Source organism: Mirounga angustirostris, unplaced genomic scaffold (genome assembly GCF_029215605.1).
Source record: "Mirounga angustirostris isolate CCGP_5_RB_7025 unplaced genomic scaffold, mMirAng1.0.hap1 SCAF_10, whole genome shotgun sequence".
Lineage (NCBI taxonomy): Eukaryota > Metazoa > Chordata > Mammalia > Carnivora > Phocidae > Mirounga > Mirounga angustirostris.
The window spans coordinates 126122562-126146323 of record NW_026991718.1 but is presented as its reverse complement, the minus strand read 5'-3'; the positions used below and the strand labels follow the sequence as shown (position 1 = coordinate 126146323).

Sequence of the window (23762 nt, the reverse complement as noted above, 5' to 3'; positions counted from 1 at the left end):
GGAGAAAGGGGAGGTTGGGAGGGGAAAGGGGAGATAGGCAGTGAAAAGCAAAAAGTTTGTGATCAGCACCAGCCTGAGGCACGAGCCAGGTGGTGTGTCTTCGCTTGACAGGTACATATTGAGCACCTACTGTGTACTGAGTGCTCTTTGTATTTAACTTCATCCTGCTGTGCACCCCTACTCCATGTAGGTCTGGGGCACAAGGAGCTGGTAGGATCATGGTCTCCTCGGGGCCAGGGTGGGGCTGGCTGCAGGCTCCCCTCACCGTCTCACTGGGTTTCTCCTGCCTTGGGCCCTCAGATCCTGCCCCAGGAGGAGGACTACGGCTTTGACATCGAGGAGAAGAACAAGGCCATAGTGGTGAAGTCGGTCCAGCGGGGCTCGCTGGCTGAGGTGAGGCCTCTCAGAGGGGCCACCTGCGATGTCTGTGGTTCCTCCTTGCTCGTTGTCCTGTGGGGGCACGCTCAGGCCAGAGCGGGCTCACCTGCAGTCTCTGCAGGGAGCTGCGAGAGAGCCCCCTGCTCGGGGCTGTCCTCCCAGCGTGTGCGCCCCCCGGCTCCCCTCATGGCCCCATGGGGAGGTGCAGGAGAAAAGCGGGTTTCTGAATCAGGTAGTTGAATAGGACAAGTTGGTGGCTCTGCCATGGACCTGTCCTGTAGGCGAGGGAGGAGGGAGAGCCTAGGCAGGCCAAGGGTTCAGCCCTAGTCCTCCCAGCTGCCCCTGGGGTTGTGGAGGTGGGGTGGGGGAGGCACCTGCTGCACCGTCTGGGCGCTCTGCCCGTGTCCTTGTAGCGGTTAGGGGGGCTTTGGGCTGCAGGTGCCCACGTGCTCGCCTCCCAGTGGCTGGAGCCATTACGTAGGTGGTTAGAAGAAGGTGGCTGGGCGTCTCAGTTCGGGGTCAGCACCTCTGGCCTTCCTGGCCAAGCCGTCATGGTCACAGGGTGGCCGCCCCAGTTCGATGCCTTGTGTCCTCACATGGCAGGTGGGAAGCAGGGACAGGTTAGGGCAATTTCTCCTCAAGGAAAACGTCTTTCCCGTTAGCACCTGCAGTAGGCTTCCCTTCAGAGCTCATTGGCTGGAACTGCGCCTCCCCAGCCACTTAACTGCTCCCCACAGTGGGGAGCGGGGTTGCCCTGGGGGGCTCACTCTGGGCACGCTCGGTCCCTGGGCTGGCCATGTGCTGCCTGAGCACAGCCAGGGCTCCCAGTGAGGAGAAAGGGAGGCTAGTAACCTGGTGCGTGTCTCCCCCGACACCCCCCGCCAAGATGGCTGGCCTGCAGGTGGGGAGGAAGATCTACTCCGTCAACGAGGATCTGGTGTTCCTGAGGCCCTTTGCTGAGGTGGAGTCCATCCTTAACCAGTCTTTCTGCTCCCGCCGCCCACTGCGCCTCCTGGTAGCCACCAAGGCCAAAGAGTGAGTGTCCCCGTGATGGGGTGTCGGCCCATCTTCCTCTTGGGCTGAGGAATTGCCCGAGTGCCAGGGGTGGTGGCGGGGGGCCCCAAGCTGTCCTGGTTCCCCGTGGATGGGGCTCATTCTACAGGCACGTGACACGAAGCTGCTTCTTTCATTCATTCAACAGATGTTTATTGAATGCCCACTAGGTACTGAGTGGTGTTTCAGGCCCTGGGGATCCAGCCATGTCTGGGTGGACACATTCCTACCCTTCATAGATCTCAGTCTAGTTGGAGGGTAGGGCAGGAGACAGACAGTAAAACAAAACAGAGAAGTAAGAGACACAGTGAACTGGGAGGTAGTAAGCCTGGGCCAGTCTCTACAGCTGGGAAAGGAGATGGGCTGTGTGGAGGGATGGTGGTCACCTCAGAACTGAGGTGAAGACCGAGGAGGGAAGAGAGAGAGTCAAGGGAGGAAGAACGTTCCAGGCAGAGGAGACAGCCAGTGCAAAGGTCCTGGGGTAGAACCATGGCTTATATGTTTGAGCAACAGTGAGGAAGCTGATGGGGTGGAGCAGAGTGAGTGAGAGGGAGGGGTGGGTGATGAGGTCCACCAGACAAGGGAGACCAGGCCTTGTAGGACTTTGTGCCCATGGTAAGGACCGTGGAGCCACTGGGAGGTTCGGAGCAGAGGCAAGGCATGATGTGACACAGGTTCTGGAAGAATCCCTCTGGCTGCAGGTGGAGACTAGATTGTCAGGGGCAAAGGTGGAAGCAGGGGAGTGGTGAGAAGTGGTCGGATGCCAGATATAGGTGCAGGGAGAAGCATTTTCTATTTTAAAAATTGTGCATTTGGTTTTCTTTTCTCCCTTCTATTTAAGGCAAATGCTCCCGGTTTCCTATTGATGGGAGTGATGGAAAGTTTTAACTATGATTCTTCCAGTGAGAAAGGCAAGCCAGTTTAGGGAAGATGATTGATAGTTTGGTATGTGGAAGTGGCAGAAATCACCCAGGGAAATGTGCCTGCTTAAAGTTCTGGAAATGCCTGGGGCTTGAGAACAGGCTCCCTAGATGGTTTTATCTGGCAGGTGGGGGTAGGAGGATGATCCTGAGGCCCACTGTGGGGGACATGCCCTTGACAGGGAAGCAGATAGCTGTATCGAAGCCGCTGGATGAATGTCGCCCACTGCACGGCCCTGGGCGGGCGCAGCTCCCTCTGCTCTGGCCTTCCACCTGCGGAATGGCCAAGACCTGGCCTTTCGAACTGCGTTCTCTAGGGGACACTCGTGGGCATTTTTCTAGAGTCAGCACCAAGATGTTCTGAGTCACTTCTCACCCTCCTCTCTGTGATTGTTGAACAAAGTATTCGCTGCCTATGGGGCTGGTTCGACCACCAAGAGGCCCCCTCTCACCAAGAGACTGACAGAGAAGGCGTAGGAGGGTGACCTGGGATTTCTGTGCATGGATTCAATCTCCAAGGGCAGGACGGGTGATTCTGAGTCATTAAAGATGCCAGAGGTATGGGCTCTGGTTAAATGAGGTTTGTCTATCTCTTTGGGAGCTGAAAGTCTAGCATTGTTACTCCTTTGGGAGCGATTTCCCCAAAGTCTGGGAGGCAGGGGCTCCCAGGGTGGCCCCCTGGGCTATTGGGCATAATACTCCTTTCTCTTATGTCTGTTCCTACCTGGTGCAGGATCATCAAAGTTCCTGACCATCCAGAGGCTCTGTGCTTCCAGATCCGTGGAGCTGCCCCGCCGTACGTCTACGCCGTGGGCAGAGGTGAGCCTCGCAGACATAGAGGGGGCCTTGGGAGACGGGTCTGTGTGTGACCAGCAGGCCTGTGCTTCATTAGCCCTTCCTTTCCTCTCCTGGAACAAAGGCGTGCAAGCGCTGACATCTCTGGGGGTCAGGTAGTCACAAACAGATGGCTGAGGGCAGCGCATAGGGAATGGTGGGGACTATGGCAAGATGAAAAAAGACATGCTCACTTTAGATTTTTTTTTTTTAATTTATTTATTTGAGAGAGAGAGAATGAGAGACAGAGAGCATGAGAGGGAGGAGGGTCAGAGGGAGAAGCAGACTCCCTGCTGAGCAGGGAGCCCAACGCGGGACTCGATCCCGGGACTCCAGGATCATGACCTGAGCCGAAGGCAGTCGCTTAACCAACTGAGCCACCCAGGCGCCCAAGACATGCTCACTTTAAAAGGGGTTAGTTTTTCCTCAGCTCAAGCTCATTATTGCCAGGTAGGAATGAGTTTTTAAAGGAAGCCAGAAATGGGAATTTTGGCCACACTTCTGTGGTCAGATCCAGCCCAAGGGCCAACAGTCAGAGACCCCAGCTTTCGTGGTGCCTCCTTCTTATGTGCTGCTTAGGGGGTAACTCTCTCCTGGAGATGAGACCAGATAGTTCTGAGGTTCTGGGCTCCGAGCCCTCTTTGTATCTGAGGGCCCCACTTTTCAAGTTGAAACATGAACTGTCCACTTTTGTGGTCAGAGTTGTACTTGTAACATGAGTTGATGAAGAAAATGCATATCACGGCAGAAAGCTACCAAGAATTTGTTAACTATTTTAAAGTGGGTTTTTATTTTCTCCTTAATGCAGTGGTTCTTGACTGGGGGCACTTTCACCCCGCAGAGGGCATCTGCACTCTCTGGAGACATCTTTGGTTGTCAGAACTGGGGGTGGGGAGGCTACTGGCCTCTCAAGGGTAGAGACCAGGGAGGCTGCTGAACAGCCTGAGCCTGCACCGGGGGCCCCATGGCAGAGGCTTACCCGGCCCCCAAATGTCAGTGGTACCGAGGTGAGAAGGCCTGCCTTGTAGCATCTACAAGAGAAGAATAGGTGTTTGTAGGTGAATCAGACTAAAATAGTAAAGCAGCTAATATTTCTTGAGCACTTACTAAGGACAGGACAGGGGGCTAAATGCTTTAGACGTTTAGGTCCCCGAATCTCTCGAGAACCCTCTGAGTAGATATTATTAGTGTCCTCCTTTGACAGATGAGGAGCCCAAGGTGCAGAGAGGTTGGGGAGTGTGCCGGAAGGCACAGGTGGTCAGTGCCAGAGCCACGTTTTGAACACCAGCCCCTGGGTCCGGGCCGGTACTCGTCACCATCATACCAAGCAGGCCTGATCTTCTCTCAGGCACGGATGGAGCTTGGCATTCATCTGTATATCCAGACTCTTCCTGTTAACCACACAAAACCCTGGGGGCCAAGACCTGTAGTTTGGGAGCCATGGTATACCCAAAAAAGCATGCACTTGAAGTCTGGTAGACCTGGGTTCGAATCCCAACTTCTCCTCGCCAAGTGACCTTGAGAAAGTCACTTTGCCTTTCTGAGCCTTTGTTTCTCTGTCTGCAAAATGGGGCTGATCCTGTCACAGGATCACAGGTTGTTGAGGGATTTTAAAGGAGATGAAGCTCTAGAGTGAAACGTACCCGGGTTCAAGTCTAGCCTTCCTTGCTCTGTGACCTTGGGCTCGCTGCTACTTTTTTGAGCCTCAGTTTCTTCTGCAAAATGGGAATGCCAGTCCCTGTCCTACCTACCGGAGTGGGTTGGAGAGTGGCTCTAGGGTGGGAGGGATGGGGTTGAATGTCTGGGTGTGTGTGTTGGGGGGGTTGGGGTGGTGGGTGGGGTAGGGGACAGCGTTCATCTGGTCACTTGCCCTTGCCTGCCGCTGCCCCAGGCTCTCTGCCTTGCGTCCACCCTCAGACACTCCTGTTCCCTTAGGCTCCGAGGCTGCGGCTGCAGGGCTCTGTGCTGGCCAGTGCATCCTGAAGGTCAATGGCAACAACGTGGTGAGCGATGGTGCGCCGGAGGTCCTAGAGCATTTCCAGGCATTCCGGAACCGCCAAGAAGAGGCCCTGGTGAGCCAGCCAGCAGCCAACGGGATCGGGGAAGCCCTGCTGAGTGGGGCGGGGGGCTGAGGGCCACCTCCCTTCCTTGTGGGGGAAGTCTGAAGGCACCCCAGCGTTTGGGGTGGGGTGGGGTGGGGCTGCCTACCTTGCAGGGCTGAGCTGGGCTTGGGCTCTTGTGTGCTCTGTCTGCCTGAACCAGAGGAGCTGGGCCGTGATACCTCACGGTCTCAATTGTCACAGCTGTGACATGGGGGTGATAAGACCCTCTTTTCTCACTACATAGCACATCGGGCAGAGAGTTGATGGTAAAAGTTGATGTTGTAGTTGGGTTGGGGGCCTGGGTACCTGGGGTGGGTGGCACTCATTCATTGGTTCATCCAGTAAGCTGTTTATTGAACACCTGCTATGTACCCAGCATGTTTGTGGGCCCTGGGGCTGGCTGTGGGAGAGACAGCGGGTCTGCTTGTTTTCAAAGGCTCCCCCCTCCTCTGGCTTCTCTGCGGAGCATAGACTCTAGAGGGTGAGGGCGGAGCATGATTGAAGGTCCCTCAGGAAGGGTCCAGAGTGAAGTCTTAGAGGACTCTCCAAAGATGGTGTCACCAGCAGACTAGAAGCCTGGGCTTTGGAGTCAGGGAACGGGCTGCCCCTTAGCCCGGTCCGTTCCTCCCCGGGCTCCTGGTGTCGTGGCGCCCTCTTACTCTGCCCTTCTGGTAGGGTCTGTACCAGTGGGTCTACCACACGCACGAGGATGCCCAGGAGGCCCCCGGCGAGGACCCCCAGTCTGACTCAGGTAACGGGACAGGCGGGCCGTGTGGCTGAGACTCCAGCGGGGACTGGTCCTCTTCTGTGTCCGTGCTCCTCCCTGCTGCTGGCCAGGCCGTGCTGCTGCCATCGGCTCTGTGTTACTTGCGGTTGCAGCTGTAACACAGTCTCCCCCCCCCCCCCCCCGTTACTACCTCATAGCACTGGAGGTCAGACGTCTGCAGTGAGTCTCACTGGGCCATCAGGCAGGTGTCAGCGGGGTTCTGTTCCTTTCGGGGGCTCTAGGGGAGAATCTGTGTACTTGCCTGTTGCAGCTTCTAGCAGCTTCCTGCATTCCTGGGCACGTGGTCCCTTCCTCCATCTTGAGAGCCAGCGGCGTTGGCCTGAGTCCCCCTCACACTGCCCGCTCTCTCCAATTCTGACTCTTCTGCCTCTGTCTTCCCCATGTAAAGGATGGTGTGGTCACACTGGGCTCGTCTGGATAGCCCAGGATAATCTCCTTATTATAAAGTCAGTTGTTTAACAAACTTAATTCCGTCTGCAACCATAATCCCCCCGTTGCCATGGAACAGCATATTTACAGGGTCCGTCCGGGGGTAGGGACGGGCATCTTTTGGGGGCCAGTATTCGGTCCACCGCGAGCTCCCATCTTCATCTCTAGCCCAGCCTCAGCTCTAGACTCCAGACCCGTCTTTCTACCTGCCATCCCTGGGATGTCCATCAGGCATGGCATGCTAAGCATGACCCAAATTGAAATCCTAACCTCCCCCTGAAATTCGGTCCTCCCCTAAGTGTCCCTGCTCCATCCTTCTGTATTCTTAGGCCCCAAACCTCGGAGTACGTCTTGACTGTTCTCTTTCTCCTCTCTCCCTCCACCTTGATCCCAGCAGCACGCCTGTTGCCCTACCTTCCTCCCACATCCAGAATCTGACCACTTCCCACCCTCTCCATCACTGCCTGGCCTAAGCCACCATCATTTCTTACCAGGACACCTGTAGTAGCCTGCTCACTGTTCTCCCTGTCCTCCTACAGGCTGTTCTCAAAAAACAGAACAGAACCTTCTGGTGGCTCTCACCCTACTCCAGGCAAAGCCCGAGTCCTCCTCCTCATGGTCTAACAGCCTAGGCCTGGCTCTCCAGCTGCACCTCCTAGCACTTCTCATCTGGTGCTCTCTGCTCCATCTACTCCAGTCTCTTGCTCTCAAATTCCAAATGTACTCCTGCCCCAGGGCCTTTGCACTTGCAGTCTCCCCCTGCCTCGCCTGCTCTCCTCCAGAGTACTTCTTACCTCATGCTCCTCACCTCACTCAGCTCTCTGCTCAGATGTCACCTTGTCAGGGAGGCCACCTGAGTGCCCTGGTTAAGTACTTTCTGTTCCTCAGTGTCTCTTTATTCTATTTTACTTTTCTTCACTGCGAGTATTACTTAACATATCATATAGCTGTTTGTCTGTTGTTTTCCCCACTAGAGCAGAAAATCCATGCGGGCAGGGGTTTTGTTTGCTTTCTTCCTTGCTGGGTCCTCAGAGCCTAGAACTGTGCATGGTACATTGTAGGCACTCGGTAAATGTGTCGTTTGAATAGTAGCCTGTTTTCTCCAGTGGCTTCTCTGGATTCTGCCCTGTATTTCTGCTGTGCTGGAGGTAGAGAGGCAGAGGCTGTGGGAAGAGTAGGGGCTTTGGATGCCTCTGCACCTGACATCTGTGGGCTCCTCGCTGGTACATTCAGGGTCAGCAAAGAACAGGGTTTATGGGGTTGTTTGGGGAGCCATCCCCCTACTGCTGAAGGACACACAGCCTGGCAGAGGGATCCTGAAGGGGGCAGGCTGATGGGGAGGGAGGAGAGGCCAACGGGCAGCTCTGAGCCTGCTTTATGCCCTCAGAGAGGAAAGGGCTGTAGGCCTTCTTCCCCAGGAGGTGGGGGACCCCTGATAATGCTGGTCAAATATGCCGAGAGGAGCTGACAGTTTCTGGTCTTCTGTTCAACAAGGAGAAGCACCTGCTATCTGCCAGGCCCTGTTCTAGGAGCTGGGGTTCCATAAAAACATTGGTTTCTCTTTTACATGCTGTTTTCTGCCTGTGGTGGTTCTAGCGACTCGGAATCCACAGTTGAAAAAGAGAATGTCTCCTCTTTGTAGATCCAACAAAAGTCCCAGACTTGACTCTCATTGGCCTCACTTGGGTCACATGGTCGTTTCTTCAGTCTGGCTCCAAGGTAGACAGGGTTTCTGTCCTCATGGTGCTGACATGATGGGGGACAGACCGGGAACAGAAAAACTGACAGGTAGTGACATAGTACAGATGTGAGGGGGTAAGACAGTCCTGGTGGGTGTGTTGAGAGGTACTCTTTGGAGCGGGTGGAAAGGAGAGCACTTCAGTAAAGTGCCTGCTTCATTTTCTAGATGTGTCACTACCTAGCTGTGTGGCCTCTGAGGAATCACTTAGACTCTCTGGGCCCATGTTAATTAGGACTGAAACGGGGCTACGTAAAAACATTGGCTCAGCAAACTAAAAAGTGAGTAGGGTCAAGCAAGCTTCAGGTCTGGGCTCCGTCCAGTTCTATATATCGTCTCAGGAAGAGTCTCTCTCTTTTGGTCCAGTGCTCGGCTGTGCTCCCTCTGTGTTTTCTGCATGTGGTGGTTCTAACGGCTCGGAATCCCATTGAAAAAGAATGTCTGGTTCTCTTTGTAGATCCAGCAAAAGTCCCCGACTTGACTCTCATTGGCCTGGCTCGGGTCACGTGCTTGTTCCTGAACCAATCATTGCAGATAAGGGAAATTGAATTGCTGATTGGCCAGGCCTGTGCCTCTGGGGAAGGGTGCGGTTAGGGCTTCCTTCTTCTGAGCCACGGAGACTGGGAATGGGGCACAAAGGTTGGTTCCTAGAAGGAAAATCAAGGACAAGGAGTGAGTGAGAGTGGGCTGGCCAGAACGGTCAGAGCTGCAGCACAGACTTCATCCCCCCCGACGTGTCCCACGTGAGCCACTGCGGTGCTGGGCCGGGGGCGGGCTGGGCTGGGGGGTGTTGCCCCCTCCTCAGGGCTGTCTGTCCCTTTGGCTTCCAGACTTCCCCCTGCTGTCCCTGGGGCCCCAGCTGAGCCTGCAAGAGGACAGCCCTGTGGTCACCCTGACCGTGGACAACGTACACTTGGAGCATGGCGTGGTGTATGAGTATGTGAGCACCGCAGGTGTCAAGTGCCATGTGCTGGAGAAGATTGTGGAGCCCCGTGGCTGCTTCAGCCTCGCTTCCAAGGTCTCGCTGGGTGCTGCCCTGCCCTGGGGGATGGAGCACCTCATTCTCAGTTCCTCAAACTTAGCCTGGAGCCCTGAAGTCTAGTCGCCGCCCCACCACTTGGTAGCTGTGGGATTTAGGAGAGTAGCTTTTTTTTTTCCCCCTCTTTAGCCTCAGCTTATTTATCTGCAAAATGGGCCAGTAACAGACGCTATCTCCCAGGGTTATTACTAGGCATACAGGAACCACTGTAGATAAACTGCTTAAGACCTTCCTTGGTGCACGGTGAGTGCTGAGTGGTTGTTCATGTTTCTGTAGATCCTCAAGGCGTTTGCTGCCGATGACAGTGTCTTTGTGCAGAACTGTGGGCGGCTCATGGCCCTGAACAACAACATCAAGACCATGTCCCACTACGAGTTCCGTAACATCTGTGACACCAAGCTGGAGAGCATCGGCCAGAGAATCGCCTGCTATCAGGAGGTACCTGCACCCCAGAGGGTCTCAGCCTGGGGTATTTTGGTTGTAAATGTCAAAATCCAACCCGACGTAGATTAAACAAACAGGAACATTTATTGGTTTATGTTACTGAAGAGTCCAGAGATGAACTTCAGGCATGGTTGCATCCAGGTGCTCAAACAGCCATCACACCATCACGAGAATGTGGCCTCTCTCCTTCTCGTGCCTTTGCTTTCCTGTGTTGGCTTCACCTTCAGGCAGGCTCTTCTTGCATGGTGACAAAATGGTTCCCAGTAGCTCTAGCCTTAGTGACCCCAGTAGAAAAGGAACTCAGTGGGAACTCTTATTGGCTTGGCTTGGGTCCCTTGTCTAGCCCTGTACCAATCACTGCAGGATTGCAAAGGCCAGCCTTCCCTACACCTCATGGACTGTGGGTTGGGGAGAGATGGTTCCTTAAGGCTAGCTCAGGGCAGCTAAGATGAAGAAATGAATGTGGGTAGGGACTTGGAGGCCTTAGATTTCTCTATACCTTCCTGAAATCTGGATGCAGTGAAAGGCAGTGTAGGGGAATCCATTTTTTCCATTTGAAGCTATTGGCATTTGTCCAGGTTTGGAATGTCTAGCCTAGGCTAGGATGAAGTGGGTGCTGGGGGTGGGTTAGCATTCCCAGGCCCCTGAATCATGACCCCATGTCCCCTACCTTTCTTAGTTTGCAGCCCAACTGAAGAACAGGGTCAGCCCACCCTTCAAACAAGCATCCCTGGAACCCCATCTGCTGTGTGGCCTGGACTTCTGCCCCACCAATTGCCACGTCAACCTCATGGAAGTGTCCTACCCCAAGACCACTCCCTCAGTTGGCAGGTCCTTCAGTATCCGTTTTGGTCGTAAACCCTCCCTCATCGGCCTTGACCCTGAGCAAGGTAACTGCATGTGTCTGTTAGATGTTGTGTTCAGGTCTATAGATACATAAATGGAACCATGTCAGGACGCCAGCAGTCCAGGGCTAGAATGGTGGCTCCTCAGTCAGTCATCCCCACCATCTCTAGATGTGGCTTCCTTCCTGAAGGATGCCTTATGATATAAAGTAGCTGCTGGAGTACCAGCCATCATGTCTGTATTCCAGTCAGGAAAAGTTTCATGGTAGTTAAAAGTATATTAGCACCAAACTGAAACTTTCTTTTTGAAGTCATCTAGTGGATTAAAAGAATATTTAACAGGGAGTTTTTCTCACTCATTGGGATCCTCGAAATAGGTTTGTATATTTCTGTCTAAGGGGTATAGGGGTGCCTGGAGGCTGTTTCCAAGTGAGCTCCCCCTCCCTCCACTGTAGGCCACCTGAACCCCATGTCCTATACCCAGCACTGTATCACCACCATGGCTGCCCCATCCTGGAAGTGCCTGCCTGCGGCGGATGGGGACCCCCAATACCAGGGCCTCAACGACAGCGGCTTTGGGTCAGCCAGTGAAACCACTGGCCAGGAGGACCGGGGCCTGAGCTTCCTACTCAAGCAGGAGGACCGTGAGATCCAGGGAGCATACCGGCAGCTCTTCACCAAACTGGATGTGGCCCTGAAGGAGATGAAGCAGTACGTCACCCAGATCAACAGGTGCGCTCCGACTCCAGAGGGAACAGGGCAGGGAGGGGGAGGGTCAGCATTTGCCAGCCTCAGCAATGGCGACATTTTGGGTAGAATAACCCTTTGTAGTGGCGGTGGGGGGGGGTGCTGTCGGGTACCTTATAGGCGACTTAGCAATGCCCCGATCTCTATCCGCGAGATGCTGTAGCTCCCCCGGTCCGAGGCTGTGACAGCCAAAAATGTCCTCGGACGTTGCCAAATGCCCCCTGGGCGGGGGGTGGGGTGGGGTGGGCAGAGTCCCCCTGATTGAGAACCACTGCTCTAGTGAAATAATGGATGTGGTCAGCAATCATTAGGAGAGGGTGACACTATTTGGAGAAAGGTTTGGGGGGAGCTTTCTTTGCAGAAAGAGACAGCTGGACATGTCCTTTTTGGTGTCATGCCACAGGGCACACTGTGGAAATGAGCGTCCTCCAGCCAAAGTCTGGGTCTCACTACTCGGCGATGGGATGTGGGGCATAGAGGATGCTGAAATGGCACTTTGGGAATGCACTTGGCCAAATCCATAGGGTGGGTGAAGACAAGTGACCCAGTCTCTTTAACACATAAATGGTGGTGGGTGGGGAGCAGGTACAGGATGGAGGAGGAGGAGGAGAGACTTGAGACACACATAAGCCACGTGCAGCATCTGGACCTGGTCAGGATTCTGTTTTTAACACACCATCTGTGAAAAGACACCTTTGAGACTGTCAGGGACATTTGAATGTGCATGGGGGTACTAGATGGTATTAAGGAATTATTAATTTTGTTAGGTATGTTGATAGCAGTCTGGTTATGTTTGAGAGTGTATTTCTCGGCCTTGACACTTGGTGTTTTGGGCTGGATCATTCTTTATTGTGGGGCCGTCCTGTATACTGGAAGATTTTTCGTGCGGAAGTGCCTCCCTTGTCCCCCGCATCAGTTGTGACAAATAGGAATGTTTCTGGACATTGCTAAATGTGTACCTCTCAGGAAATGTGCTAAATTGCTAAATGTTTCCGGGGGGTGGGGGTGGGGTGGCAGTTAAGAACGTTGCTTTAAAAGAAAGTCCTTATGTAGAGACATGTATGGAAGTATTTATGGGGGCAATTATATGCTATCTTAGATTTGTTTTAAATACTCCGCAGAGGCAGAAGCCATGGGAACAAGTGAGGAGACAGAGGTGGGCCCTGAGGTGCCAAGGCTGCAGCTAGCTGCTGGGTACCTGGGGCTTCTCATACTGTTCCTTCTGCTTTGGGCAGTTGGAAATTGTCCATGATAAAGGAACAGTGATGTACTGTGCGACTTAGTCGCTTCACCTCTCTGAGCCTCGCCTGTAAAATGGGGCTAATCCTAATACTGACCTTACTGAGGTGTAGTAGGATTATGTCAGCCAGGGTTTGTTGATCATTTGCAAGGTACCAGACATTTTTCTAAACATTTTGCGTTTTACATTTTAAGTCCCCCCCTTTTTTTTCCCAAGATTTTATTTATTTATTTGACAGAGACAGAGAGAGCCCAGATAGGCAGAGCAGCAGGCAGAGGGAGAGGGAGAAGCAGACTCCCCGCTGAGCAGGGAGCCCGACGTGGGGCTCGATCCCAGGACCCTGGGATCATGACCTGAGCCGAAGGCAGACGCTTAACCGACTGAGCCACCCAGGCGTCCCTAAGGTCCCTTAATCTTTATAGCCACCTAGGACATAGGTACTGATATGAGTCCATTTTACAGCTGAAGAAACTGAGTCTCAGAGAGGTTAAATAGTTGCTTTAGGTCTCTAAGCTAGGAACTGGTAGCATTGTGATTTGAATCTGGGGTCTGTCTTAAAACCCTATGCTCTTAACCATTATATTCTGTAGCAAGGACTGACAAACTGTGGCCTATGGGCCAAATCCAGCCCAGCGCTCTGTTTGTTTTTTTCCAAATAAAGTTTGATTGGAACACAGCCATGCCCACTTGTTTACATCTTGTCTGTGATGCTTTCCTACCACAGCAGCAGAGCTGAGTAGTTGAGTAGTAGCCGACTGTAGGCCTACAAAGCTGAAGAGATTTGCTCTCGGGGCCTTTTATTTTTTTTTTTTTTAAAGATTTTATTTATTTATTTGACACAGAGAGAGTGAGAGAGAGAGAGAGCATAAGCAGGGGGAGTGGCAGGCAGGCAGAGGGAGAGGCAGGCTCTGTGCTGAGCGAGGAGCCCGATGTGGGACTCGATCCCAGGACCCCGGGATCATGACCTGAGCCGAAGGCAGACGCTTAACGACTGAGCCACCCAGGCACCCTCTCGGGGCCTTTTATAGTCAGTTTCCCAGCTGTGTTCTGCGCTTTTGAGCCTCTTGCGGCTTCCCCATGAAATAAACCTCACGCCCCCTACAGGAGGGACGGTGTATGTGTATCTGCTGAGTTGCTGGCCGGCTTTTCAGGGAAGGCATTAGAAGCCTTTGATGGCTCCGTGTTTTGGGTCAGAGGCGAGGCCCGAGGTCAGGGCCTTGTCTTGGGCCTCCCTCGAGGAGAGTGAAGCTGTGGGCCTGTTCCTTTAAGCTGACGCTCTTTGCTCCCACAGGTTGCTGTCCACCATCACGGAGCCCACCTCTGGCGGGTCCTGCGATCCGCCCTTGGCCGAGGAGGCCTCATCCCCGCCGCTGGCCAGCGAAGAGAGCGAGATGGACAGGGCCGACCACGGGGGCCCCAAGAAGGTGTGCTTCAGGGTGTCTGAGGAGGATCAGGAGGACTCGGGCCATGACACCATGAGCTACCGTGACTCCTACAGGTGACGGCATCTCGCGGGGGTCATGTGGGGTTTGATGTGACAGCTGAGGACACTGATCCATGGGAAGTCGGAATCAGCGGGGCATTTCCTGGAAAACAGTGGGATGGAGCAGTGTTCTAAACCGTTTGGTTCTGGGAGGTTCTCTGAGCGCCCCAAAGCACATCCCAGATGCCCCCTTTGGCTCTCCTGCCCCGAGGCTGGCGTTCCAGGGCCTGGCCCCTTGTGGTCCCTTGTGGTCCCTACCCACTTGTTTTGCCGTAGTTCTGCTCGCACTTGTTGTTGGAATGCGGGCAAAGAAAAAGTCAAGATCTGCTGTTTTAAAACTCAACAGAAGACATATACATATACATATACATAAACGCCATTTATTTTTATTTGATTCAAGGAGGAAGAGTTTTTTTCTCCCCCTCTGAGAGGATCCGAATTGTTTTCCTACTGGTTAAGTTAATTATAACCAGATCAGTGAAGTCCTAATTAGTGGGTTAAGTAACACTAAAAACTCAGTTTCCCATCATAAACCATATAGCGGGTAAATAGAATTTCTTACCTCGAGTAAACAAGCACTGTGGTCTCCAGTGAAAGGTTATGTAACGTTTGACCATTGTGAGTAAAGTAGAATCTTACAGGGCGCTTCAGAAAATATGGAACTGGCCAAATTGGACAAGAAAGCCCTTCGCCCCAGCACCGCCATATTCTTTCTGTCTTTGGGGGATCCACTGGTCGGTGTTCTGGCTTGCTGTTTACACATCAAGATGCTCTGGCTGCCTGGGTGCTCTGTGTCCCTGGAGCCTCCTGTCCATAGTCCAAGAGTTCCATTCTTACATTTTTGGGTCCTCCGATTTTTCCCTTAATTGTCAAAAAGGTGAAGGAAAGAATTGTGGGATTGTGGGTTTTGATCCCTTGTGCTTTCTGAGCTCCCGGGACAGTCCCCGTCCTCACGAGGTCACAGCCAGGCTGGAGAGAGAACTAGAGCCGTGTGGCTGAATGTGGCGCATGCAGGTGTGTTCAGGGACAAGGCTGTCCCTCGGGAGGAGTGACAGAAGTTCCATACAGATGGAAACGATCCACTGCCCTGCTACTGTTTCTGCATTTCTGTGCTGGGGCCGAGAAATGTTTCCCCACTGTCAGACGTGGAAAACCCACCCAGACAACCTTCCTGGTCTCTGGCGCTGGGGGTGTAGGGGCCAGGGGTTTGGTCTCCACTCTGGAAAGTGGGTTCTGGGAGCTGGGACCAGAAGGTGTGATCCAGAGGGTGACTCATCCCTTCCTCTGTGCCCCTTTGCAGTGAGTGTAACAGTAACCGGGACTCGGTCCTGTCCTACACCAGCGTGAGAAGTAACAGCTCCTACCTGGGCAGTGACGAGATGGGGTCTGGTGAGTGCAGTGGCTTGGGCTCCCAGAGAGCGGGCTGCCTACCAGGATTTTGTTTTGCTTATTTTGATTTTATTATACTTTGTATTATTTTGTATTACTTTGCATAGAGTAGTGGTATATTTCCTTTCAATCACTTAGTCAGCAACTGTTTATTGAGCACCTACTGTGTGCTGGGACCTCAGCAGTGAATGGAAAGACAAAGGTCCTGGCGCTCGTGGATGAAGCATATGGCGGATATGATGACTGATGTCACTCAAGTAGGGTGACCTGACGGTCTCCATAAAAATGACGCATGCTCAAACCAACATTTCAAATGACCCAGAAAAGTGCAAAAGAAGTACATGAAAGTAAGTCAGAGTCTCACCCCATCCCCCAGAAGTGACCAGTGGTGGTATTTGGAGATCACTGGTGAGCGTGTATTTCTGCACAGATGGACATGTGGGTGGATGGCCAGCTGGACACACAGAAATAATAATTTCTAAATGAGATTAGACTGTATTTGCAGCTTTTACTGAAGGACTGAAATTTGTTTTTATTTTAGTTTCATTGATTACGGCCTTTAAAAAATTTATTTTGTGCATAGGTCATACATTCATATGGTTCCTATTTCAGAAGGCACGAGAGGGTGGGTGATGACAAGCCTCTCTCCTGCCCTCATCACCCGGCCACTGGTTCCCCAGCTCCCACTGTCCCTGCTGCCTTCTGGGCTCATCCCGAGCTTGTTGTGCCTACAGATTTAATTGTAATTATGCTTCAGTTTAACAGAAGAAAAAGAAGCTCAAGTGAAATTGACGATATTGCTGAACTTCAGATAAATATTTCATCACATAAGATGTTTAGCCGCATAAAGCGTCCCTAGGGAGGTGTTAGGCAGGAGCTTATGTGTGGCAGCTGATTTAACTCAAACAGCTGGGAGATGAATCTGGAAAACTTGGGATCCAGCTCTTTTTCTCTGGTTTTCTGGCTCCTCATTTGTAGAATGGAATAGTAACAATGACTTGCCATTGTGTAATGCTTTAGTTCCTGGTGTCCCTTTTGCAGATGAAGGAACTGAGGCTCAGAGAGGGCAAGTGATTTGCCCAGTGTCACACAGCCAGGATCTGAGTCTGCCAGACTCCAAATCTGCCTTGGGTTTTGAAACTCTGATGCTATACTGCCTTCTTGGCAAAGAGGTTGGGAAGGTGTGGATGGGGCAGGGATGGTTGATGGCCATGGCTTCTTCTTTCTTTCAGGGGATGAGCTTCCCTGTGATATGCGGATCCCATCAGACAAGCAGGACAAGCTTCACGGGTGCCTGGAACATCTCTTTAACCAGGTAGGACGTTTGTCCCCGCCCCTGGCCTGACCTCGGGGTCCTCCCATCACCCCTGGTGAGAACAGATAAGCCAGGAGCTGGGGCTGTGGGTCACGTCCCCTGGAGGGCTGCAGGGGCCAAACTAACCTGGAGCTTCCTGCCACCCAGGTGGACTCCATCCACGCACTCCTCAAGGGGCCAGTCATGAGCAGGGCTTTTGAAGAGACCAAGCATTTCCCCATGGACCACAGCTTGCAAGGTGAGCAGACAGGAGTCCCAAGGCTGGGAATGGCGTCTTGCACCCAGCAGGGAGACAGCCTGCCATGGGGAATGTGTGCTGGATGGGACAGGACACCTCGGTCGTAGTCTCAGCTTTGTCCCTCTCCTGCCCGATGGTTGTGGGCCAACCCCGGGGTCAGCAGGTTCAGCTCCTGGGCAATATCCACCCACAGCTTGTTTCGTTTTCACAAGCTGAGAATTAAATTTTTTTTTTTTTTTGAAGAGTTGTAAAAATAAAGACAGAGACTATTTGTAATAGAGACCATATACCTGCAAAGCCTAAAACAGTTCCTATGTGGCTCTTTCCAGAAAAAGTTTGTGGACCCCTGGACTGGTCCTGAGCCTTCCCTGGCCTCCATCTGCCTGTTTGTAACATGGGGGGAGGACTGGCCAGGGACTTGCCAAATTCCCACATCCCCCCTTCATCATTTTAGCTGCATTCACAGATCCTACTTATATCTTCACATTTTTTAAAAACATATTCATTTGCTGTCTTTGTTATTATTGACATAACTTTTTGGGAAAATATTTTCCTTTTAAAAATTTAATTTTGAAAAGAACTTATTTAACCTCCCTATGTATAAGGAAAACCAGTGTAACATGCCATAAAATAATGGTTACCATGATGCTAAATCCAATGGAAGCATCAACAAAAAAAATGTCATCATACTGTCATTAGGTACTGTTGCCTGCTCAGGGCTCTTTGTGCTTTCATGAGAGGGATTAGTGAGTTAAAGAAGCATTAAGGATTTACCAGAACCAAATTGACACTTCATTCTTGAAATGATTGAGAGAAAGAGAATTGACATTTATGTCCTCCCACCAGCCTTTTCTCCCGTTTACCCATCCACTCCCCATCTATGTACTCACCCACCGACTCGTCCACATACCCACACACCCACTACCCATCCACTGTCCATCCCTCCACTGACTCATCAACATGCCACGCACTGACCCACCCACCCACTGACCATCCATCTACTCATACTCACTTACCCACATACTCACCCACCCACCTACCACCCATCCACTGTCCCTCCATTCATCCGTCCATCCATTGACTCATCCACATGCCCACCCACCCACCATCCATCTACCAACTCATCCACATGCCCATCCACCCACTCACCCACCATGCATCCACCCATCCACCTGCTTGTCTACACACCCACCCACCCACCACACATCCACATGCCTACGCATCACCCACCACCTACCCACTGTCCATCCATTCATCACTCATCCACATGCCCACCTACCCACCATCCATCCATTCATCCATCCATCCATCCACCCACCCAGTCACCCACTTGTCTACATGCCCACCCACCCACCACCCATCCACTGTCCATCCATTCACCCATCCATTCACCTACTACTCCATGCACCCACTCACCTACCTACCATCCTTTCAGCCATCCATACATCTATCCATCCAGTAATTCCAAAGAACCAGCTTGTGCCAGGCCTTGTGCTGGGTGCTTGGGACCCTGAGACGGATGTGATACTGCCCCTGACCTCAAGGAGCTCTCGGTTAAGTGCAGGAGTTGCTCCTAAATAAGGGTAGGAAGTGGTGAGGCGTGGGAATGTCCTAGCTTCTCTGCCCCTCCTGCTGTCTCATGATCATCTCTCCCAGGGATGGGCCTCAACAAGCAGAAATGTCAAACTCAGAGAAACCACAAATATCTCAGAAACCTGAGACTTCATAGGAGGAAAAGAGGCCAAAGGACAGTGGCCTGGCCTTTGAATGGTCCTGCTGGGGGCCAGGTTCAAATCCATCTCTGTCATTACCTAGCTGTGTGACCTTAGGCAAGTCTCTGTGCCAGGAATTCCCTCTCTATATAGGGAAAAGGTTATAACTCATGTGCCAGCTCAACTGGTTGTGGCTGTAAGGAGGTAGTATCGGAGAATTTTTCTGTGACTATGTCCAGACTTGGGAGGATGCAATGATTGATTTTTTTTTAAAGATTTTATTTATTTATTTGAGAGAGAGAATGAGATAGATCATGAGGGTCAGAGGGAGAAGCAGACTCCCCGCCGAGCAGGGAGCCCGATGCGGGACTCGATCCCGGGACTCCAGGATCATGACCCGAGCCGATGGCAGTCGCTTAGCCAACTGAGCCACCCAGGCGCCCTGCGGTGATTGATTTGTGATGTCTGCATTGGATTGGTATAGCTGCGAGAAGCTGCAGGCTCAGACTAGAGGGAAGGAGTGCTGACATTGATTAGTGATATCTGCCATGAGTGTGGTATTATGAATCAGTAGCACACTTACCATGGATTTGCCCTCCATGGACTGGTTAATTCCCAAGAGTCCTGCCAGCATCCTTGATCTAGGATTCTGAGCTTTGGAATCTGGTAATGGGATATTGGCCTTTGTGCCATCGTTCTTCAAAGCTACCTCTGTCACTTTCCTGCCCCAGAGTTCAAACAGAAAGAAGAGGGTACAATCCGTGGCCGGAGCTTGATCCAGATCAGCATCCAGGAGGACCCCTGGAACCTCCCCAACTCCATCAAGACCCTGGTGGACAACATTCAGAGATATGTGGAAGGTGATTTGGGCAGGGAAGGATGTTTTGTGGCCTTCAGCTCTTAATGTAGAATGTAGAAAGATCAGGAATGGGTCTGTCTCCATGTCCCATGTCTGTCCATGCCTAGGGGAACAGGAAGAGCAGGTGCCCCTTTCTCAGCTGAGTGTCCTGGCCTGGGCATGGACCTGGGTCTGGTATGCACTTGACCTGGGAACTGCTGATCCTGGGTGCCTGGGGCTTCCTTGCAGTCAGAAGGCTGAGAAGGCTGAACTGGTTTCCTGCTCTGGCTCCGAAATTGTGGATTTAATTCAATTCCTTATATTTATTATTAAGGTCACAAGCTGGGGGCCCACAGGTAGGTTTGGATGCTATCGCATTAAAAAATGTGAATCCACTGCCAGCACTTATAATCTAAGATCTCATGTAAAAATCTAGGTTTCTGGGGGTGCCTCGGGGGCTCAGTCTGTTAAACATCTGACTCTTGGCTTTGGCTCAGATCATGATCTCCGGGTCATGAGACTGAGTCCCGTGTTGGGCTCCGCACTGAGCATGGAGCCTGCTTGGGATTCCTTCTCTCCCTCTCCCCCCACACCCACTCACACGCTTGCTCTCTCAAAAAAAAAAAATTTTTTTTTGGATTTCTGGCTGCTCTTGAACAGTCAGAAGATCTGGCAGATAATAGACCTGTAGTCCCACATTCATACTCGGCTAGAGAGGAGGGGCCGAGGGTACCTTCCAGTGCCCCACACTCCCCAGCCCTCCCTGAGGCCTGGTGTCCTCTTTATGCTTTCGACGTGACCTCTCGGGTCCTTGGAAGTGTTTGAGCCCCGGCCTCCTGGGTTGGAGGGACCCTAGGGCAGCAGGAGGTGCTAGGCCTCAGGGCCATCCCCCCAGGAGGAGCAGCCTCTGAGTTGGAAGTCTGTGTTGGCCCCGAGCCATCCCGTTTTCCAAACTATAATCAGTTAAGAGTGTGGACTCTGGAGCCAGATTGCCAAATCTCAGCTCTCTCATGCTGGGCTGTGTGGTCTTGGCAAGTTCTTTGGCCTCTGTGCCTCAGTGCCTCAGTGCCTTCATGTGTAAAATGGGCTCATAGGGCTACCACGCTCCCGTGTTGTCGCGGGAATTAAATATCACTGCAGTAAAGCACTGTGTTGGGCACCTGGCACACGGGAAGCCGTCGGGAAGTGGTCTCTGTAGGTGCTCTCACTACCACGGCAGCCTGTGCCTCGGGCCTCTCCACGACAGAAAGGCTCCCAAGAGGCCGACTCTGAAGGCCTTTCCGACTTTTCTCGTAAGCCCCCTCTGGGCCCAGGAGCGAGGATGTGAGGCCTGAGCTTTGTCCATGTGTGTGCAGGGCCGTGACTGCCTAGCATGTGCACAAGTACCTGAGGACACGTCTGAGTGTATGTCCACGTGTGTGTCCATGCGCGTGTGCAAGGCTCCTGGGCTCCGGCCCACAAGTTGGAGGGGCTGGTTTCAGCGTCTTTTTAGTGGGCACATGGAAACAGATGCGGCTGACAGTTGAGGTTCCATCCCCTGGACGTCTGGGGTTTCTGGAATTCACCCAGTAGGCAGCGGAAGCTTCCTTAGCACAGCGGTGTGTGCATGTGTGTGTGTGTGGGGGCTTCACCACAGGGGTTCCAAGCCCCTGGGCCATGGGGAGGACCCGGCTCTATGGTACCTTTTTTTTTTTTTTTTTTAAGATTCTATTTATTTATTTGAGAGAGAGAGAGAGCACAGAGCACAAGCTGGGGGCGCAGGGCAGAGGGAGAGGGAAGAGAAGCAGACTCCCCACTGAGCAGGGAACCCCACATGGGGCTCGATCCCAGGACCCCAAGATCACGACCTGAGCGGAAGGCAGACACTTAACCAACTGAGGTGCACCCCTCCACCACACCTCTTGCTGACTCCTCTCAGCCCATCTTTTCTCTGCCTTCTCCTTCCAGATGGGAAGAACCAGCTGCTCCTGGCCTTGCTGAAATGCACAGGTGAGGCCTTTGAAGGGGCAGTGTCTGTGATTGGTACATGCCAGGGTGTCCAGGAGAGGCCGTCCTGGCGGGGCTCTCTTGATTGCGGTCCAGGGAGACCTCTTCTGCCGGCCAAGGTCGACTTTCCCATGGTCATTGGGGCCCGCTTGGGGGGAAAGTAACATCATGGCCTCTAGCCCCTCTAAGAACTGCTTAGATCTCACTTCTTCCTCTTGTGTCCAACGGACAAGTCTCAGGGCCCTGGAGTCAGGAGCCCTGTCTCTTGCCATCTTCTGGGCCTGGGTGGATCTGGGACTCGCTGCCCAGCAGACAGTGGGGAAGAAGAAAGGGCCGATGGTGGGCTGGGCGGGGCGGGGGGAGGGGGTTGGAGGGGTTCTCTGTTCCTCCCTTCTTTCCAGAAGGTCTCAGCCAACGGGCAGCTAAAACAGGATCTAGGTCAAAATCGGTCGCTGAAAACCAGTTGGTAGAAGCCAGTCATCAAAAATAATCTTTTCCAGAAGACCCTGTACAACTGATGGATTGAAATTGGCCAGTTCTGCGAACCATGTCTAGAGCAGGGGCAAGGAAATTGGGCGGGGGGGTGGGGGGGTGGGGGAAGGAAGAAGGTCGATTTCTCAGAAACAGAGAAAAATGGTAAAGTGCATTTCTTGAAACGTGGAGCTTGGTAGACATGCTTGGTGTCCTTGTCCTTCTGTGTCAAGGCCGAGAAATCCGCTAACACGTGGAGTAACAGCTGAGGGTAAGGGTTTCAGGGAAAGCCTTAGGAGAATGAGAAAGATTGTTGTTGTTGTTGTTGTTTTAACTAAGGCAGATGGATCACTGAGAGAATTGAGTCTTTTGGCAAATTGGCTTGTTTTCAGAGAGTTGAATTTTGCGAAGTTGGCTTTTGTTGGCTGGGATGCGTTCCCTTCTGGCAGGCGGGCCCGAGGGGTGGTCTGGTGGGAGGCTGGTTCGGGGGGAGCGGGGGAGCCTGCGGCCGGCACAGGAGCGCCCAGCCCAGCAGGGCCCCTCCCTGGCCTCTCCCCAGACCCCGAGCTGCAGCTGCGGAAGGACAGCATCTTCTGCCAGGTGCTGGTGGCCGCTGTGTGCACCTTCTCCGAGCAGCTCCTGGCGGCCCTCAGCTTCCGCTACAACAACAACGGCGAGTACGAGGACAGCAGCCGGGATGCCAGCCGCAAGTGGCTGGAGCAGGTGACGGCCACCGGCGTCCTTCTGCACTGCCAGTCCCTGCTGTCGCCGGCTGCCGTGGTGAGTGAGGGAGCCAGGAGGCGCCTCCCCGGGTCGTGGTACGGGAGGGCCCTTGCTCGCTCACTCGGGCTCTCACTCACCTCGTCATTCAGTCGGGATTTATTTATTTTTTTTAAAGATTTTATTTATTTATTTGAGACAGAGAGAATGAGAGAGAGAGAGCACATGAGAGGGGGGAGGGTCAGAGGGAGAAGCAGGCTCCCCGCCGAGCAGGGAGCCCGATGCGGGACTCGATCCCGGGACTCCAGGACCATGACCTGAGCCGAAGGCAGTCGCTTAACCAACTGAGCCACCCAGGCGCCCCAAGTCGGGATTTATTGAGCACCGACTGTATGCCACCGTTATAGGCACGGGTGATCCCGCAGTGAACAAGACAGTGTCCTTGTCGTCAGGGGCCGTGTATCCCTGTGTGTGTGTGTGTGTGTGTGTGTGTGTGTGTGTGTGTGTGTGTGGTGCGGGGCAGACATAAATAAGGAAAATACACGGTATAGACCAGTGGTTCTCAGCCAGGGCAGTCTTACCTCCTAGGAGACACTTCGTGATGTCTGGAGATATTTGAGGTGGTCACAACTGAGGGCAGAGGTGGATACTGCTGTCATCTGGCGTAAGGTGCTGGGGATGCTGCTTCCCCAGCAGATAATTCTCTGGCCCCAAATGTCAATAGTGCCACATTTGAGAAGCCCTCATGTATAGTGGTAAAGGCTAAGGAGAGAAACAGGGAAGGGGGGAAGGTCTGAGGTGGCAGCAGTTGAAAGTTTTGATAAGGGGGCCAGTGAAGCCGTCACTGAGAAGGTGACATCTGGCTGAAGAACCGAAGGAAGGAAGGGAGGGAGGGAGGGAGCCATGAAGGTATTGGGGAGGAACCTTCCAGGCAGCAAGAACAGCAGGTGCAAAGGCCCTGAGGCAGGCGCTTGCATGCAGTGTCTGAGAAACAAGGTGCCCAGTGTGGCTGGAGCAGAGTGAACCAGGAGAGAGAGGGTGGGGGAGGCGAGTC

General features: G+C 53.0%; 1 protein-coding gene across 3 annotated transcripts in view; it reads left to right on the top strand.

Annotated features, from left to right (window-relative positions):
* Positions 1-23762, top strand: part of PREX1 (phosphatidylinositol-3,4,5-trisphosphate dependent Rac exchange factor 1) — a 178382-nt gene that overhangs the window by 142530 nt on the left and 12090 nt on the right. For 2 of the 3 annotated variants that reach the window (XM_045885915.3, XM_064573329.1), the window contains 16 exons: positions 301-393; positions 1265-1413; positions 3085-3170; positions 5121-5257; positions 5963-6038; positions 9072-9259; positions 9557-9718; positions 10404-10614; positions 11025-11301; positions 13848-14054; positions 15340-15428; positions 16661-16743; positions 16891-16981; positions 19425-19553; positions 21479-21520; positions 22548-22768. In XM_045885915.3, coding sequence (XP_045741871.1) covers positions 301-393; positions 1265-1413; positions 3085-3170; positions 5121-5257; positions 5963-6038; positions 9072-9259; positions 9557-9718; positions 10404-10614; positions 11025-11301; positions 13848-14054; positions 15340-15428; positions 16661-16743; positions 16891-16981; positions 19425-19553; positions 21479-21520; positions 22548-22768 — 2241 coding nt within the window. The remainder of the gene's footprint in view (positions 1-300; positions 394-1264; positions 1414-3084; positions 3171-5120; positions 5258-5962; positions 6039-9071; positions 9260-9556; positions 9719-10403; positions 10615-11024; positions 11302-13847; positions 14055-15339; positions 15429-16660; positions 16744-16890; positions 16982-19424; positions 19554-21478; positions 21521-22547; positions 22769-23762) is intronic. The other variant, XM_064573328.1, reaches the window with a different exon arrangement.